This window comes from Xiphophorus hellerii, chromosome 19 (genome assembly GCF_003331165.1).
Source record: "Xiphophorus hellerii strain 12219 chromosome 19, Xiphophorus_hellerii-4.1, whole genome shotgun sequence".
NCBI lineage: Eukaryota > Metazoa > Chordata > Actinopteri > Cyprinodontiformes > Poeciliidae > Xiphophorus > Xiphophorus hellerii.
The window spans coordinates 26,283,038-26,300,405 of record NC_045690.1 but is presented as its reverse complement, the minus strand read 5'-3'; the positions used below and the strand labels follow the sequence as shown (position 1 = coordinate 26,300,405).

The 17,368-nt window shown below is 39.4% G+C and overlaps 2 protein-coding genes across 3 annotated transcripts; one reads left to right on the top strand and one right to left on the bottom strand.

The window, feature by feature from the left end:
- Nucleotides 1–3,682: 3,682 nt before the first annotated feature.
- On the bottom strand, nucleotides 3,683–11,819 carry lrrc57 (leucine rich repeat containing 57). The gene is made up of 6 exons (XM_032547551.1): nucleotides 11,687–11,819; nucleotides 8,745–8,924; nucleotides 8,349–8,484; nucleotides 7,997–8,265; nucleotides 6,739–6,924; nucleotides 3,683–5,854 (listed from the first exon to the last, which is right to left on the bottom strand). The coding sequence occupies exons 2-6, from the start codon at nucleotides 8,826–8,828 to the stop codon at nucleotides 5,813–5,815; spliced, it is 717 nt and encodes a 238-aa protein (XP_032403442.1). The 5' UTR covers nucleotides 8,829–8,924; nucleotides 11,687–11,819; the 3' UTR covers nucleotides 3,683–5,812.
- Nucleotides 11,820–12,345: 526 nt separating this feature from the next.
- haus2 (HAUS augmin like complex subunit 2) lies at nucleotides 12,346–16,445 on the top strand. Of its 2 annotated transcripts, none has more exons than XM_032546420.1 (7): nucleotides 12,346–12,455; nucleotides 13,427–13,513; nucleotides 13,861–13,959; nucleotides 14,502–14,571; nucleotides 14,885–15,017; nucleotides 15,166–15,274; nucleotides 16,185–16,445. In XM_032546420.1, the coding sequence occupies exons 2-7, from the start codon at nucleotides 13,427–13,429 to the stop codon at nucleotides 16,323–16,325; spliced, it is 639 nt and encodes a 212-aa protein (XP_032402311.1). In that variant the 5' UTR covers nucleotides 12,346–12,455; the 3' UTR covers nucleotides 16,326–16,445. The 2 variants fall into 2 exon arrangements, with proteins under 2 accessions (XP_032402311.1, XP_032402310.1); XM_032546419.1 differs by having other exon boundaries at nucleotides 12,346–12,509.
- Nucleotides 16,446–17,368: the final 923 nt, after the last annotated feature.

Genomic DNA, 17,368 nt, shown 5'->3' with positions numbered 1-17,368 from the left:
TCCTGAAAACTTACTGCACTCAGTTCAATACGCTAGAATATTATTGAAAATGTAGGAACTTTATCACTAAGTGGAGCACATTATATGGATAAATTATCTGTTATGACTTTACACTAATGAAAACATGACATTTCAAATTTAAAAACTCAAATTGACTTATTGAATAGCATATATATATATATATATATATATATATATATATATATATATATATATATATATATACAGTGTTGTATAGTAACGAAGTAAAAATACTTCACTACTTTACTTAAGTATATTTTGGAGTACTTCATACTTTCCTGGAGTATGAAAATTTTTGATGACTTTCACTTTTACTTCACTATATTTCCGAACTTAATTGCGTACTTTTACTCCGATACATTTTCAATGTGTGGTTTAGTTACTCGTTACAAAAAAGCGAAAGAGAGAAACGCAAGTGTTTTGATCCCACCTACTGATTAGCAAGTAGCAAGTAGGCTACCGAACAAAGTCCGTAGCCTGCTTGCCTGGGCTTGTTCATCACCACCAATAGGATACTTCTTCTTCTTCTTCTTTTCTATTATGGCGGATCACAAGCAACTTTAAGGTGCATACCGCCACCTACTGTACATGAGTGTGTAGAAGCATTACTTCATATCTATTAAATTCTACTTTTTAATTTTGTATTCTTAAGATAAATAAACAATGCTTTCCTTAATTTGTGAATATCTGTTATGTTTCCTTCATTTCCTAATATACCTTTAAGATTCCATTCATGCCCCATATTTCTAACTATTCTCTTTAATTCTTCCCTTTCGAGTTCATTTGACTTACAGTTCATCAATATGTGTTCTACATTTTCTTTCTCTCCACATCTCTCACATTTATCATTATTTTTCCTCCCTATTTTATAAAGCATGTCATTTAAGTAGGTATGACCTACTCTTAATCTACTAATTATTATTTCTTCTCTTCTGTTTCGTTCATTAATGCTTCGAATTCAAACTGACTTTTGTACTTCATATAATCTTCTTCCTTTCTTATCTTCATTCCACATTTTTTGCCATTTCTTGATTTCTTTACTTTTAATTAGGATACACCTGTTTCGCTTCTCCCATTAAACACAAAGCAAGTCTCGCAATCAGTAGCAGTCACATGGAAATTCTATCTTACAAAAACTCCCCGTCCAACTTGAAGAAACACATCGAGGTAACGTCTTATGAAATGGTTATAATCCTCCTGTTTCAGTAACTATAGCTTGGTCACTAGGCACTACTGTATTGTGAAATCTTGACCATAAATGAACTTTGTTTGGCATTGTTTCAGTTCCACACGTGGTGTATTTAGCTTAGGCCTAATGTTGACTGTAGCAGGCTACCTAGACTCCTCTGTTCAAGGGGGGACAGAAGCCATAGCGATAGCAATTTAGACTAAATTTAACGAATATAGGAAAGGCATGCAAGTTCAAAACCAGGTTTACAGATGCCAATAAGCTGCATTTCCCTCCCAATTCTTTTTTTCTTTTGCATAATGACCAGTTGTGTGCACCACCTACTGACTGTAGGATTGACTGATTCACTGATTTGTGAAGTAGAGTAATCGTAACAGCTCTTTTTCTTCATGTTGGCCGCATTTTCTGTACTATTTATTTTTCTCATTTTCAGCACTGACCTTACTTGAAGGGAAAACTTAAGGCTTACAAAAACTTTGTATTTTCTGTCCTGGAGGGTATACTAAGAAGCTGGTTCAGTTGTAAAGCAGGTTAAGTTAACCTTGTGCTATAGGTAAAGCACCTAATTTTCTTAACTAAATGATGCCTGCAGGTATATCTATTAGCAGGTTTAATTTTGCCTGCACTTGGTTGGGTACATTATTTTAAGTGTATTTGACAAGTTTACCAAAATATAAAAAATGTCATTCAAACTGCATTTGCCTTGTTTTACTTTTTACTTGTACTTTTCATTACATTACTTGAGTACATCCATTTTTACAGTAATTTCCATACTTAAGTACAAGAAGTTTCAAATACTTTAAGACTTTTACTCAAGTAACATTTCAGTCAGTGACTTCGACTTTTACCAAAGTCATATTTTGGAGAGGTACTTGTACTTTTACTTGACTCTGAGATTTCAGTACTTTATACAACACTGTATATATATATATATATATATATATATATATATTAGGATATTACCTAAACTATAGGAGAGTAAAGGCTTAGATAGTAACGGTATATATTCGTTGCTATCCTGGATTTTGTTGATGTTTATTCTTTTTACTATCTTTTTGTGACAAATGTCTCTTCGTCATTTGTCTTTTTTTCCCCTTATACATTCATATTTCCAGTGTTTCCTCGCTACACTTCATGATTCTGCTTCCATAGTTCCTCATCTGATTTCTCTTTCAAAAATGTTTATCATTATATATATATATATATATATATATATATATATATATATATATATATATATATATATATATATATATATATATATATAGTATCTCTAGTAAATGTCTTTTTGTTTTTGACCTTTGTAGACCACTTAATTCTATATTAGCCTGTATGAAAAATGCTCTGCAAAGATGTGTGTATACATGTGGGTGGATGGATGGATGGATGGATGCCTCTAATCTGTTTTAAACGTCCCTGCAGCTGAGAGAAATTCACATGTGACCAGAATATGTCCACTGCCATCCTGTGTGTCTCTGCTGCAGCTTCCTGTTGAGAACATCCTGTTTACAGCCACACAATGTCCAGGTTGATCGAGCGTCGGCTGACGAAGAACACGGTTTAACCAGAACATTTAGTGTTGGAGAACACAGAGAGATGGACAGGTTCATCCAGACATTTACAGAAGGTCTAATGAAGTTCTCCTGTGGAGGTTATTGAGAATTTATTTGCATTCTGTTTTGATCAGTGAAAGTTTATGTCAGAAATATTTTCAATGTTTTACGTAGCAATTAAAAAAACAGTTTGATGTTTAAGCTGATAAAAATAAATCAAAAAGATATTTATTAATAGTGGCCAGTGAAGTATTAGAATTAAAATATGTACTGTGTAAGAATAGTAATCACTCATCTTTGGATTTATGGACTTAATTTAAAGTGTAAATTAACATAACTTCATGTTATTGATCTTTTCCCAGCCTTTTGTTTGATTCACATTCCCATCAGCTCAAGTTTTAATCTCTTGTTTTTCTGGTGAGCAGAATCAAATTAAGCTGGATGGAAAAGAATCTGGATTTGCTGTATTTTACTTTAACTGGGCCATTACAGCCATGCTTTTGTAGATCAGCAGTTGTAGGTTCGCCCAGTTTGGACCCACGGTTTCCAAAACAAGCCCATATCATCACTCCTTCACCACCATTCTTGACAGTCAAAGTGCCGTGTTTGTGTTTGGCCAAATACGAAATGTCCACAAGAGCTGTCACTTTTTTTTCTTTTTTTTTTTTTAATAAAAAAGATGCTTCCTTTTACCATCTCGCTAAAGAAGTTATCCAGGTTTTGTATTTTGCTAATTATCTTTTTATGAGCCTTAACGACAACCTGCTGCCGTAGGCCTGTGGCGTTTCACATGGAGCTAATTATCAACACAAACCTGTTCAGCTGACAGACGACTCTGACTGGAACGACACAGGTTGTTAAAGCTGGACTCAAAATATCGGTGAGGTTTTAAGAGAAAAAAAATGAAGCATACATTGACTGACTTGTTGAGCATCTGCTTTAATTAAATACAAGAAAAAAAAAAAGATTATAGACAAATTTCCCTGGACATGCTGGAGAGCCACTCCTTCACTCCACCTGTTTGTTTCAGCAGCAGAGTACAGAATGCATCTGTTTAAACACAATCACAGAGCAAACACCGACACATACTGGCTTTAACAGAATATCACTTCAGTTGATTATTTTAAAGTAATAAAGTGAAAACGCCTGCTTAGTGTCTTAGTTACTTACAGTCATAGAAAAACGGAAGTACACACTTTGAAAAAGCTTCCACAAGCCGTTTCACATACAACTTTTCCACTTTTAGTTCCGTTCCATTAATACGTTTTATTGTGAATGAACCAACAGAGAGCAGTGCAAACCTGTGGAGTCAGAGGAAAACGGTGGCACGGTTCACAAAGTCCTTCGCAACCACAACTCTAAAAAGACATGCAGACTCTTCAGTCCCTAAATAAATTCCAGCACAACCAGTTTCCTTCATAAGTCGCCTAATTGTACACAAGAGTCCAGATTTGAGAAATAAAATCTGAGTCTGGATGCAGCTGCTGGGTTTGTTAGAGAGCATTAGAGAACGAGCAGCATTGTGGAGACGCAGCAACCCAGCAGCAGCTCAGGGAGGAAGTTCTGGAGAAGTTAAAAAGCAGGGTTAGGATCTAGAACGACATCCCAAGCTTCGAACATGAACAGCAAGAAGGAAAATCTTGTTTTGTTCTGTTGAGAGACAGAAACAGGAAGTCCAATCTGTGTCCAACAGACATGTGGAAGAAGGTCGGGTGGACTAAAACCTGTTCAGAGACTGCAGAGTGAGGTGGAGGTTCACCTTCACATGCAATCGGAGCCGGTTTAGATCAAACTGCATGCATATGCTAGAATGGCCTAGTCAAAGGTCAAAATCAAACAGAATTTGTGGAGTGCTGTTTGATTTGACTGAAACAGAGATAATGGCTCCGTCTGCTGGGAGACCTGCAGCATTCTCCTCATGCTGTGAGCTGATTGGTCGATCACACTTCTTCTGAAGGTTGAGGCTGTAAAGTAGAAAAGTCCAGGGAGTATGAAAACCTTTGCACTGATCTGGACGAATCCGGGATTTTTGTGCTCAATGCAGTTTTCCCCTCATTGGTTTTCACATTATTTCATCATCTTTGTTTAATAAGCAACAGCATTGGGGAACCTGTGATGTGGGATTCTCCAAAACTAAAGTGATTTAAATCATTGTAATACATGATGAAGTGTCTTTGTATGACTGGATTATCAAATATAAATACATAGCTGATGAGAAAATATGAAAAAATCCATGGAATTATTAATTTATGGATGGTGGGGGGAACTCAGCTGACACAGAAGAAGTTTGGTTCAGAGACTCAAACCCAGCTCGACTGTTTGCACATTACATTACATGTTTACGTCTGCCGGATAATAAGAAGCAACACAAACGCTCCCTAAAAGAAGAAAGGATTTAGAGTCCACACACTGCTGGGTGGAGCTTCACGGGGTCACATGGTGGGACGCGCTAAAGATGGCGGTGATTAAATAAAACTGCAAGGCATGAGAGGGGGTGGGGGGTGGAGCGGTTTAATGTTTTTGCTAAAGGGTGAGTACGACGTGATGCCACACTGAGCAGCTGCACTATAAAGCCACCAGACCTCATGCAAGACAAAAACAGCCGTGAAGCGTCCAACATGTCCGAAGCCTCCTGAGCTCTGCCACAGGGCCAGAGTCTAAACATGCAGAGAAAAACTCTGATTAAAAAAACCTGCTGGGTTTTTTGTTTTCTCCTCTTCTGCATCAAGATCAGGACTTGTGAAAGTGCGTGACATCACTTAAATGTCCCTGTTCTGGAGGTGCATGTCGCTCACCGCTTACTGAACACTAAAGCCTGGAAGCAAATCCTGGTTAAAAAGCCGCTCTGGATCTCAAGGGGGTCGTGTTGAGCCTGCCTCGCCGTCATCGTCCGTCTCCGTGTGTCAGCAGGTCCGGTGTCTGTGTGGAGTGCTGCAGGAAGCACCTCGCTGCAGACCAATAAGAAGGTCCGGCTGGTGCAGGATGGGGGTGGGAGGTATGGTGGGTTACAGACCGACGCCAAGTCTAGAGTCGTCATGGTAGCGGGGATTCAGGCGAACTTCTTCTTGGTGGCAGTGAAGCGCTCCATGTACTGATGAGAGAGGAAGAGACACATGTACAGACCAGAAGAGACTGTGGTAACCTGGCATCGTCTGGAGGTACAGAGGTTGACCCCTGACCCTCAGGCTGCTGCTTTTAAACAGGGTGTTAAACTTGAACTCATAACAGAAGCAAAGACGCTGTGTTCTATCAACTTAAGGACTCTGGTTCCATCTGTCATGAACATCTTTTGGAAATCTCCTTGTTAAAGTCAGGATCTAATCATGGAGACTTTTAAAGAAGAAAAATCAAAATCCTGATTAACTACATTATAGCTGAATAAGTTCTCTCTCACTCTGCTTATAACAGAAAGTGGGGAAGCAAAACATTTCAGCGTCAAAATCGGTACAGGATGAAGTTCTTTAACATCAGTATGGATCGGATAAGTGAAACTAGGCTGTAACAATCGATATTTATTTCAATCTGATTGCCGTTTGTTTATGTGATCATGTGTTATTTGTTTGGTCTTGTGACTGTGTTAGTGACGCAGCACAGGAGAAGCGGAGAAGCAATGCAGTTGGGAGTAGTTGCTTTTACTCAATATCAGAAATGTAGGGATATACACACTTCAAAGATATATATATATATACAGTATATAGACAGTGTATATATATATATATATAATTAAAACCAAGTTAAAGTATGTCCTATAAAATGCAACTTTGATTTGTACAAATATTTCTGCTTCATAACCTGGTGATTTGTTAATTGAGACAGAGAAAGACAGCTTTATAACTTCTACAGCATTTACACATATTCCTTAGAGTTTGTTTAACCATAAATGGATCTTTGTTGAGACAGCTCAATTCTTAACTTGCTTAGAAAGAGTGAAAAAAATACATGGATTGTTAATAGTAATAATAATACTGAGCTGACCTTTTCATATCCCTCCAGCTCTCTGAGCTTCTTCACCTCGAACAGGTTTCCCTCCAAGGAGAACAGGGACACCTGGGACTCGGTCAGGATGGACTCAGGAATGGAGGACAGTTCCAGACAGTTCTCCTCCAGACGCAGAACTTTGAGACGGGGACAGCGGGACACTTCTGCTGACAGCACTGAGATCTGACGGGGAGGAGAAAACCTGCTTACACTCCAAACCCTCTAAGGACTGCCTCATAGGTTCTGTAGGAAGCAGCTGTTATGTATCCCATCTTTAACATATTTATCACAGGGCCTTATGGTGCAGAAAATAATAGAATACTTTCAACAAAATCTCTTTCACATGTGGATACAAGAGCCTAACTTGGTACAGATGTTCCCAGAAGTTTGATTTTTGAAAAAAAAAAAACTGTTAGCATGGTGAAGGAAATTTTATTTTATTGTGCTAATTTTGCCAATATTTATCACAGATTAATACTTTTGGTGTCAAATCACAGCCTACATATTTTGAACCATAGAAGGATACACATTTTCTTGATCTCGTGTCTCCTTTTTTCTGGTGGACGTTTTTCAAAATGGCTACCATAGTTGTAATGTAGAATATGTGTTTGCACTAAACTCACCAGTGGTGGGCACAGCTGACCAAAAGTTATGTTCACTAATCACTAATTTGCTCACTAAACACATAAAAAGTAGGGGAAGCAAACAGCAAACCTCTAAACACATAAGAAAATGAGCGGGGACCAAACACTGAACGGCTAAACAGGTAAAAAAAAATTAGCAGAGGCTATTGCTAAACCCTTAGAAAAATGAGTGGGAGCTAACAAAAAGGCAGCAGAAGCTGAAGCTAAACCTCTAAATACATAAGAAATTGAAATTGCTAAAAACATTACTTTTTCTCATATTCATGCAACTTCAAAGTTGCATGAATATGAGAAGGGTTAGGGTTAGGGTAACCCTACCCTACCCTTACCCCTAACCCTAACCCTATGCAACTTCAAAGTTGCATGAATATGAATTCGAGGACCAAAGTCAAAAAAATAATGAAACAAAGTTAATCTAAGTCATAAATATGGGTAACATTTTAAAACATTAATTGGTTTAAAAGACTTAAAAATGTCCTCCTGAAACTGAAGGGGCTACTGGGAAATATGAAAAACATACAACCTGAGGGTTAGCATACTAATGTTTCTGCTTGTGTCCACACTTGAAGGATCTCTACACTAATATGCTGCTCTCTTATTGATAGAGAAACCTGGTTTTGGTTGAGGTTGATCTCGATGGCCTGCAGCTCTAAGACGGCTGCTGGGACGCTCTGAATCCTGTTTCTGGACAAATCCAGCAGGTCCAGATGCCTCAGCGTTCCCAGGCCTGCTGGGAACTCGGTGAACTGGTTCCCAGACAGGTTCAGGGTCCTCAGGGCCTTGAGCTGGCCCAAGGTGGGGGGCAGCTGCTGGATCTGATTCCCATTCAAGCTCAGGGTCTCAAGCTTCTTCAGCTTGCCGATCTCTGCAGGAAGGCCAGCTTAAAGAGGGAAAACAGAAATCTTAGAGGAAGCGTGGTTGGAATGTCCCGGAGCAGACACTATCTACCGCTCACTCACTCACTCAGCTTGTTGGAGTTCAGCGTCAGGCTTTTCAGCTGCAGGAAGTTTCCGACTGAGGCTGGGAGAACCTCGATCTTATTCCCGGACAGATCCACCGTCCTCAGGTTGGCGGTGAGCCTCTGGAGCTCCTCTGGAAACTGAAACCAGGCAGACACCAGGACAAGTTCAGAACAGTGCCATCTAGTTTACATCAACGTCAGCATCCCTTTAAAATGCACACTCAGAACTGTTTTACAGCTGTAGCATGACGCTAGAAGGCCTATCAACGATCCGTAAATCACATGACTAATTCATCGATACCCACTGCTTTTATTTTTTGCCTGGTTCTGTTGGAAGGGACTGCACTACTCAGACAAGAAGTGACTCGTTTCCACTTCCTCCCAGCTGCTCCTCCTACCTCCTGCAGGCCTTTGGCCGTCAGCTGAAACACTCCCGTTTTCTGGGAGGTCTCCAGGTGAGACTTCAGCGCACTGTTGCCCATGTTCCCCTCTGGCTCTGGATGTCCAGCTCACATCCAGCTCACGTCCAGAGGTGGGGACGTTTCCATAGAGCTCCTCCCCCTCCTCCTGGTTAGAAGCTGTTAATGAGATCAGAGGATGAAATCCCTGCAGGACACGCAGTCCACACTGACACCCTCCTCATAAACAGCCGCTGACACCTAATCCTGACTGTGGGAATGAAACACAGTATTGGGATCTTTTCCTTCTTCCCTGATGTGCTTCTGTGCAGCAACACAGAAAATCGGGTCCATGTTGGATCGTTTCCAGGTGTAAAATAACACAGACGACAGAAAAAAACTGACTGAAGATGCTCATAATGCACAGATGTAAACATATCACTGATCAACTCTGTGCTAATGGCCTACAAGTGAACTAAACAACCATAAACACCACAGGCTGCAGTGTTTATGATAATGCAACTGTTTTATTTGGATGTTTGCACAGTAAAAACATGGTGTTATGACCCATTTCTGCTGGGTTAAAACTGAGCTTGTGAACATGAATGAGTCGTTGTCTTTGAATACTTCAGTGCATGTAGTAGATCATGAGCTCACTGCTTCGGGACAGACCCAGCTTTGTTCTGAACTCTGAAAGGTAGCCCTGTCGCGATAACACATTTTGCTGCGGAATAAATTGTTCCATCAGTTGTTGCGATAAACGATAATGTTACTGTTTTGAGACCATTTTCAAGTGACATAATGGAATGGCAGAATAGTGCGAGAACACATTCTCAAAGATCAATAAACTTTAAATTCAAACGAACATTTAACATTGGAACTGGAAGATATTATAAATATCCTAATTAAATAAACAAAACAACAAATAAAATGGAAACTGAAGCCTCTGTAAACAAAACTGTCCCATAAAAAAAGTGTCTGGTTGAAAGTGTCAAGTGTCTTACAGTTTTTGGTAGAAAGAGAGAAAAGAGAAAAAAGAGAAATCTAGCAAATAGAAATGATGCTTGTTTAAATTTTCATACAATTAACTGATTTATTGCAACAGGACTACTGGAAGGTAAAGAAATGGGGATTAAAATAGTCAAATTAATTTTTTCTACCTAATTAGAGAATGCATCTCCAATTTCTGTGGACGGGTGAGTGCTGAGTCAGAGCAAAGAGACGGTAGAAAGAGCCAGACCAACCAGCTGACAGAACCAAGATGTTGGGTCTGGCCCTGTCACGATAACAAATTTTGCCGGACGATAAATTGTTCCAGAACTTATTGCGATAAACGATAATATTGTTGTTTTGAGACAATTTTCAAGTGATGTAATAGTAAATAATGGCATAAAAATGCAAGAACACATTCTCAATGATCAATAAACCTTAAATTCTAATGAACATTAAACACCGGAACAGATAAACAACAAATAAAATTAATAATGAAGTCTCTGTAAACAAAATTATCTATCAAAAAAGGGATAGTTGAGACCAAAACACCAGGCTGAAGACTTTTATCATTCAGTGTTTAGTAAGAAGAGAGAAAAAAGATAAAAACGGTAAATCAAGCAAATGAAAATTATTTTGTTCCTTTTCATTTATTATGTGATTAATTGATTTATTGTGACAGACCTAGTTGGGTCAACCAACCTTTGATCAACTTAAAATCTGACGGTCATTCACGACTGCAAACTTTAGTCTTCCATCAAGGTAGTTTTTAAATTTGCCAATAATTTGGTTCTGGATTTCAGAAAGAGGAGCAGTGCACACAGGCTGAGCCAAACAGTAGGATCTCTATCAAAAACTGATATTTAGAAAACCAAAAATATGTGTGAAAAAGCATAACTTTACAGAGAGTTGAGTTGCACAAGTCAAATGTTAAATTGGATAAAGATAATCTTCTACAAAGGATGATTAGGACCACTGGAGAAAAATAAAAACAATTCTGACGTCAAAGCAGAGGAGAACCAGGAGAAACCAGCTTCACAGACAGATGTGAGATGTGCAGAAGAAGAAACTACCTGGAGGAACATGACGATTTAAGTGATTTGTTTTTATTTTTATGTGGCTGTAGAAATCAGAATTCAAAGAAGAAGAAAAAACAAACAGTTTTTTAGTGGCTTTAGTCTTCTTCCAGAACATTCATTCTTAATTCCGCTCACGTTGGTTTTGTCTTTCACAACTAAAACATATGATCATAATTACATTGATTCTTTTCATGACTCGATCCAGAATAGTTATTGAATTTACAAATAAAGTATAAATATGAGGATTCCAATGAATATTTTCATATCTACTGCTTTGAATAAAGTGTCATTTTTAGGCTTCCTATCAAAAAGAATCTCCCCTCTCAAATTTTCATAAAATTGAGAGCAAATATATGTAACCTAATGAGACTGAGGAACATTTTCTTTTATGAATAAATAGATGTTAAACTAGTTAATAGGCCCAGGTAATCATTTAAGATTTTGTGAGGCTTATAACTTCGCTACATACTGACACATGAACTATTGGTCCTCTTTATTATGCCTATACATTTACTATTAATATTAAGCAAGAAATGTCACCGTTTCATTATCATAAATATAATAATCAATGTTATGCTGACTTTTATTGTTGCTTTAGGATTTTAACTAGCACCAGTTAAATTGTGCTACACATTGCTGCTTTCTTTTGTTGAACTTTCTTTTGTTGTACTGCCATAGTTACCAGGACACGTTAGAATGCCACCTAAACACACATTAGTTTCCTGCCAGCAGCTCAGGCCCCTCCACTGAACCACAGCCGCCTGAGCTCCATGAACCTCTCAGCTGGTGTTCCGTGTTAAAGTCTCTCTGCTCACAGATTACCGTGACGTGACCCTGCAGCTAACTTCCGGGAGTTCGGTGTTGTTAACTCACCTCGCCGTGGATTCGGAGGACGGTTCTGGTCCGGGTCAGTAAACTGAACTCTGATCGAACCGATGAAAACAAGTTCAGTGAGGAGGATCAGCTGAGGGCGTCGCTGCTTCCGAATGAATCTCCTCCTCTTCCCTTTCCGGCTTCTTCGTCTTCCGTTTGCGGAGTTACGTTTAGTTTTTGGTGTATTTCTGCCACCTATTGGGCTGGAGTGGTGGTGCTCTAACTGTGACTCCTTCAGTACTGCGTGGACAAGGATATGGAGGCTTTTGAGAAAAAAAGATTAAAATAAAGTTCTAGTCTTCCATCCACTTCAATTTAATTTTACTCGCTTCTTATTCTTACTTTAATTCTTGACATATTTCCACTCCCTTCCTCCCCCGGTTCAGAACCATCATCCTAAATATCTTGGTGAAAAATAACTTGTATTCATCAACTCCTGAATAAGAGATCCCTATAAAATGGATATAAGTGGTTAAAATCGGCCCCTACACTAAACACTAGCACTCCACAGGGCTCTGTGCCAATGTGAAATTATAATAAAATAATATTCATAATAATTTTTAAAAACCATCGAATCCACAAAAACTAACTTTTGTTTGAGTCCAACGATCAGACCAGTAGGGGGCGGTGTTGTTTTTCTAAGATGTTTACCAGAAAAGAAGAAACTTGGCGGCAAAGCGCTCAGATTTGAGTCGAAAAGCTACAGCCGTCCTCCGGTCAAACAGAGCGGGTCGGTGATGTGGTCGGTAGCCTGAGTAACGACGGGAAGGTGAGAGCTTAACCTTCAGCTGACCTCCGGTTCATCCACCCCGGAGTTTCCCAGGTCAGAGACAGTCTGTCTTTGAGATCTGTTGAACCAATAGCTGTGATGCATATTTGGAAGATAAAAACCTCTGAAAGGCAGCAGACAATGACAGAGATATTCATGTCTTTTGGTTTTTACTGCTTCGCACTTTGGTCTTTCAGCCTGTACTCTTTAGAAACCGACCAAGCCTGTTCAGATCAGGATCAGACAACATCCATGTTATCCTTCAGAAAGTTTCATTCCCATCCGTGGACTTTCACAGCTAGAATTATCGTTTGTTGTTCTCATTACACTGATTATTTTGCTTCAGTTTACGTTGTTATGATTTTACATGATAAACCCACCACAATAATACATAATTGTGTTTGTGAAACCTCTAAATGAAATCAAGTGCAACTAATTTCAAAAGTTACCTGATTAGTAAACAGAGCAAAGCTGTGCGTCATGTAATCTGTATAAATCCAGTTGTTTTGTTTCTGGCCTCCTAGGGTCATTAGAGGTCAGTAGAGACCAAAACAGCTTCATGAAGGCCAAGAAACACAAATACAGACTAAAGGGAAAAAATAAACCTGCAAGGAGCTGTACGTACATGCAAAGTGCAAAATTCAATTCTTCTCTTAGCTGGAAATGGGTGTGGCCCTTTTTATTTATCTGCTTGAAAATCGTTTCCTCAGAGCTGCTGTTATAGTTTTCTCCTGCGTTGTAAACGTGTACGTGTTTCTTTTTTTTTTTTTAGTCCTGATTATATCAACATAAAGGTTGTTTGGTTTTTTTTGTCTTAGTTGACCACCAAACCCTCCCTCTGGAGGCCAGAATGATCCCTGTTGGAGGGCAGAAAATCCAGCAGCATTCAGACTGATGCGTTCGCTTCCATTAGCTGCTCTTTAGATCTGCTGTATTAATAATGTAGTTGAATGTCCATGTTTCACTTCCAGATGCATCAGTGGGATTTGTCTCCGTTCTCTGTGACTCCGGCCGCGAGTTTGCTGTCCAGATGTGTCTCTGTGGGAGCCGCATCCCAGGTCAGGACGCCATGTCCTCCTGCCGTTATATGAATTATTTCCTCCTGATCTTATTTCCTACTTATCCCCTCATTAAAAAACAAACATAGATATCAGATGAGTTAATTTGCAACATATGAGCACAGTTTACCGATTCACTGTGTGAAATGTTTCGTGATGGAGCAACATGTCACACACGAACCTGTGCAAATATGTAAATGGAACCTTTCAAGATTGTTTTTAAATGTGTAAGCAGGAAAACCAGACATTTTAGTCACTTTCTACATTTTTCTCATGAATCCAGATGTGTGAGTTATATTCAATAGGTCAGAGCTCTGGAGTGACATCTTGTCTCTATCTCCCCTTAGGATGAAATCGACTCGGCCTTTTCTGAGCCGAGTCCCGTTTTCTCGGCCCGCCTGCGTGAGGCAGAAGAGCTCATCAGAAAGCAGAAGCGGCTGGATGAGGTACGCCACGCTGTGATCCCACTCACTGCTTGTTGCACTACGTCCTAAAGTCCTGGCCGCACTGACTTCAGTTACAATCTAGTTGTTCTAATCAGCACAGAGTGACCACTTTGTGCACAGGATCTAATTTCTATGTAACAACAAGGTTTGTTGTTAGGGCTGAAACGATTAATTGTGATGAATCTATTATTTAACTTATTGTCTGCTAATTTAGTAATTGATAAATCATTAACTGGACAAAAAAAAACCCTCAGAACAAGTTCAGAGCAGTAATTAAGTAAAAGCTGTACAAAAAAAGCTGTACATTTTGCATTTAAGATACAAAAAGTGTTTTGTTTGTAAATATGTTCTTTCCTGAACTCCTCAAGTAGCTTGTTGATGAGCCGATCCGACTTTCAGGAAGGAAAAGTCCTGGTTTACAGAGAAAAATGACGTCTCATTAATCGAAAAAAACCCAACAATTTCTGTCCTTTTTCTTTCTTCAGGCTATAACGACTGGCTGATGTTCTGTACATGTGTTCTGTCCGGTCCCACTGATCCAGGTGCAGCTGCAGTTGGAGCTGTTGAAGGTGGATGAACAAAGTGCTGACGTCGCCCACGGATTCCACCTCAGTGAGTCTCACTCCCATCCAGCTCTGTCACAAACTTTTTATTTGAATCTGAAATCAGAATTAGACTGACTAGACATGTCGTTATGGATCAGGCACATAGTCACCGTTACCCAATCTATATATATTTTTTTCAATATTGTGACCAATACAGATATGAGTGTTGGATCAGTCATCTCTACTTTTTAAAAGTGCTTCATGAGAAATCCAGCTCTGTTTGTGACATGACGGAAACCAGAGCAGTCACATGCTTGTAATCAGATTTCTGCTGATGAACCCACCCCACCCCCACCCCCGACTCCTCCTCTCTCCATCAGGTCAGAAGAATGAGAAGCTGCAGTTGCTTGGTAACCACCTCCAGGGCGTCCTGAGGGAGCACAAGGTTCTAAGACAGAGGCTGATGCGACCGCTGGCTCGCACCAACCTACCAGTCCTGGCTCACCTGCACGCGTAAGACCTGACTGTTTATAATAAGAGTCGGTCATCTGGTGTCTATACTGACCTGGAGAAAAGTGTTTTTTTTTTTTTTCAGATAAATCAAACACATTTCTTTCCCTGCACCGGTCAGCTTCAGCTCATGTCTAACTCTTTGCTCCAGCTCTGTGGTGGACTCCATCAGGCTGATGATGGACTTCATAGGGTGTCTGGAGGAGAAGCTGAGATCTACCCACAACCGAACCACCAGAACCGACTCTCTCGCCCTGCTGGTCAGTTCCGTCACAGACGTGGAACCACAAACCGTAACCCCGTATTCGTTTACTGGATGTCAGTGCTGAACTTCTTAAAGGGGCAGTAACATTTAAAATCGACTTTTTTAGAGCTTTACATCAGGTTATAACGTTGTTCCCTCATCAGTAGCATACCAGGAGTGTTGCTTTAATTTTTTCATGCATGTTTGAGAAATACTTTAATCTCCACGGCAAAATTCAGCCGTGCAAAACGCCTGATTGGACTTAGCTCCGCCTTTGAGACGCAGCTCCTCCTCAGCTACAGCTCTCCCCCGTGACGTCCCCATTCAGCTCCTTCAGACTAGCCAACAGCAATTGGCAAACACCTGGTGGAACTGTGCATCTGCAGAGCTCATCATAGGAGTCACTTCTCAGAGCAACACTGGTAAAAACGTTGCTAAAGGGTTAGTAGAGGAGCCATGTTGTGATGACTTCCTGAAGGGGGAGTCTCAGAACAGGACTTTTAAAGAGACAGAGACCCAGTTTCATGGCATTAAATTAGAAAGTCAAATTTTTTTTAAGTCATATTTGTTATACGCAGCATTTCCTTAACAACTGAAGGTAACAGTTACTTAGTTATGCCATAAAATGGCACTAGGTGCCTGGAAAACACATAATACTGCCCCTTTAAAGACGATCAGTCTGGATAAATGAAAAGAGTGTAGGAAAGTAAATAGTGTTTTATACTTTTCAGTCCATTTGTCCATCCATTCTTATCCGTTGTTCCAATAGTAGTTATCCCAGTCAGATGAGCAGTAACTCTTGGGGTTGGCTCAGTAACAGACACATGGGAACATTTGGAGCACATTTAGCATAAAACATGTTCTGACCACAGGCTGCAGGGACATGATCATTCTGAAGTTAGTCTCTCCCTGTCTCTCCTCTCCAGGATAATTCGCTCGCCCTCCTGCTGACTATGGCTTCAGAATCGGAGATGTTGTTCCACAGGATTCAGCAGTGGAGGTCGATCAGCTGCAGCCGCCCAGGAGCGTCTGAGGCACAGACTGGTTCTGAGCTGTCTGCTTCCTGAGGACTCAGTGGAGCCCGCTCTGATGAGAACTGGACCTCAGTGTCATCTTTCTCATAATATTGTAACTCAGACTCTTCAGATTTGAATAAAGCACACTTGAATTATACATAAGAAAATCTTTATCTTTTAAGTTAGTCTTTTTTTTTTCTTTACAATTCAAGTTTCCACCATTTGTTAGCTTTCTCTGTCAAGACAAACTGGCTGATTGACCGCAGCGCCCCCTCTGGTGGATTTGGGTGGTAAGAAGATCATGTGTGAACTTGACAGGTGGGAGTTAATATTGGATCTAAAGTTTGTTGTTAATTTTCTAAATTTGTAAAAAAAGAAAAAAGTTTTGTTTAAAAAATACATTGTTGGGCCCTATTGATGAGAAGTATATTTAAAAAAAATTTTTTTTTATTACCTTGTCTTATGTTGCTTAGATAAATATTATGTTACTTTGTTTATTTTTGTTTATTTATTTCAGCAATTATTACGACAAAGATCCAACTTTGACACTAACAGCTGTACCTTTTGTGACAATGACATTGAAACAACAGACCATCTCTTTTTCTATTATCTGCACACTGCAACATTTTGGGAAAACTTTCAGTACTGGATCTCAGCAAAACTTGTAATTTTTGGCACCGCCCTCAGAGACAGAAGAACCGACCTCAGACTTAACAACCTGCTGATCCTTGACCAAATTCTTCATCCACTCCTGTGAATGGGGAAATAGAAAACCTGACCTTTTAAAAGCCAATAGACAACCACTTCAGAGCCTTAAAACTGATGAAAAGCGAGCACAGCACGGAATACAGCTCTTTAACACCTGTTATGAGCTGAATTTATTGTATGAGAACTATTACCCTTTTTTTCTTTTTGCTTTTGTCATTTTTCTTTTTCCTCTGTTTGATGTCTAACAAATTTTATATATATATATATATATATTTTTTTTTTTTGCTGTCATCTTATAATTTTATGTGCTTTAAACCTGTAAGTTCTAAGACTTCACATCTTCTTGTACACACATGCCACGTGATTATGTACAATTGTTCAAAGCT

Coding starts and splice junctions, on each gene's coding strand:
- lrrc57 (XM_032547551.1), bottom strand. CDS start 8,828: ATGGGCAACAGTGCGCTGAAGTCTCACCTGGAGACCTCCCAGAAAACG. Junction 8,485..8,744: donor CGGCCAAAGGCCTGCAGGAG/GTAGGAGGAGCA, acceptor GCCTGGTTTCAG/TTTCCAGAGGAGCTCCAGAG. Junction 5,855..6,738: donor AGCTGGAGGGATATGAAAAG/GTCAGCTCAGTA, acceptor CTCTCTCATCAG/TACATGGAGCGCTTCACTGC.
- haus2 (XM_032546420.1), top strand. CDS start 13,427: ATGCATCAGTGGGATTTGTCTCCGTTCTCTGTGACTCCGGCCGCGAGT. Junction 13,514..13,860: donor CTGTGGGAGCCGCATCCCAG/GTCAGGACGCCA, acceptor ATCTCCCCTTAG/GATGAAATCGACTCGGCCTT. Junction 15,275..16,184: donor CCGACTCTCTCGCCCTGCTG/GTCAGTTCCGTC, acceptor TCTCCTCTCCAG/GATAATTCGCTCGCCCTCCT.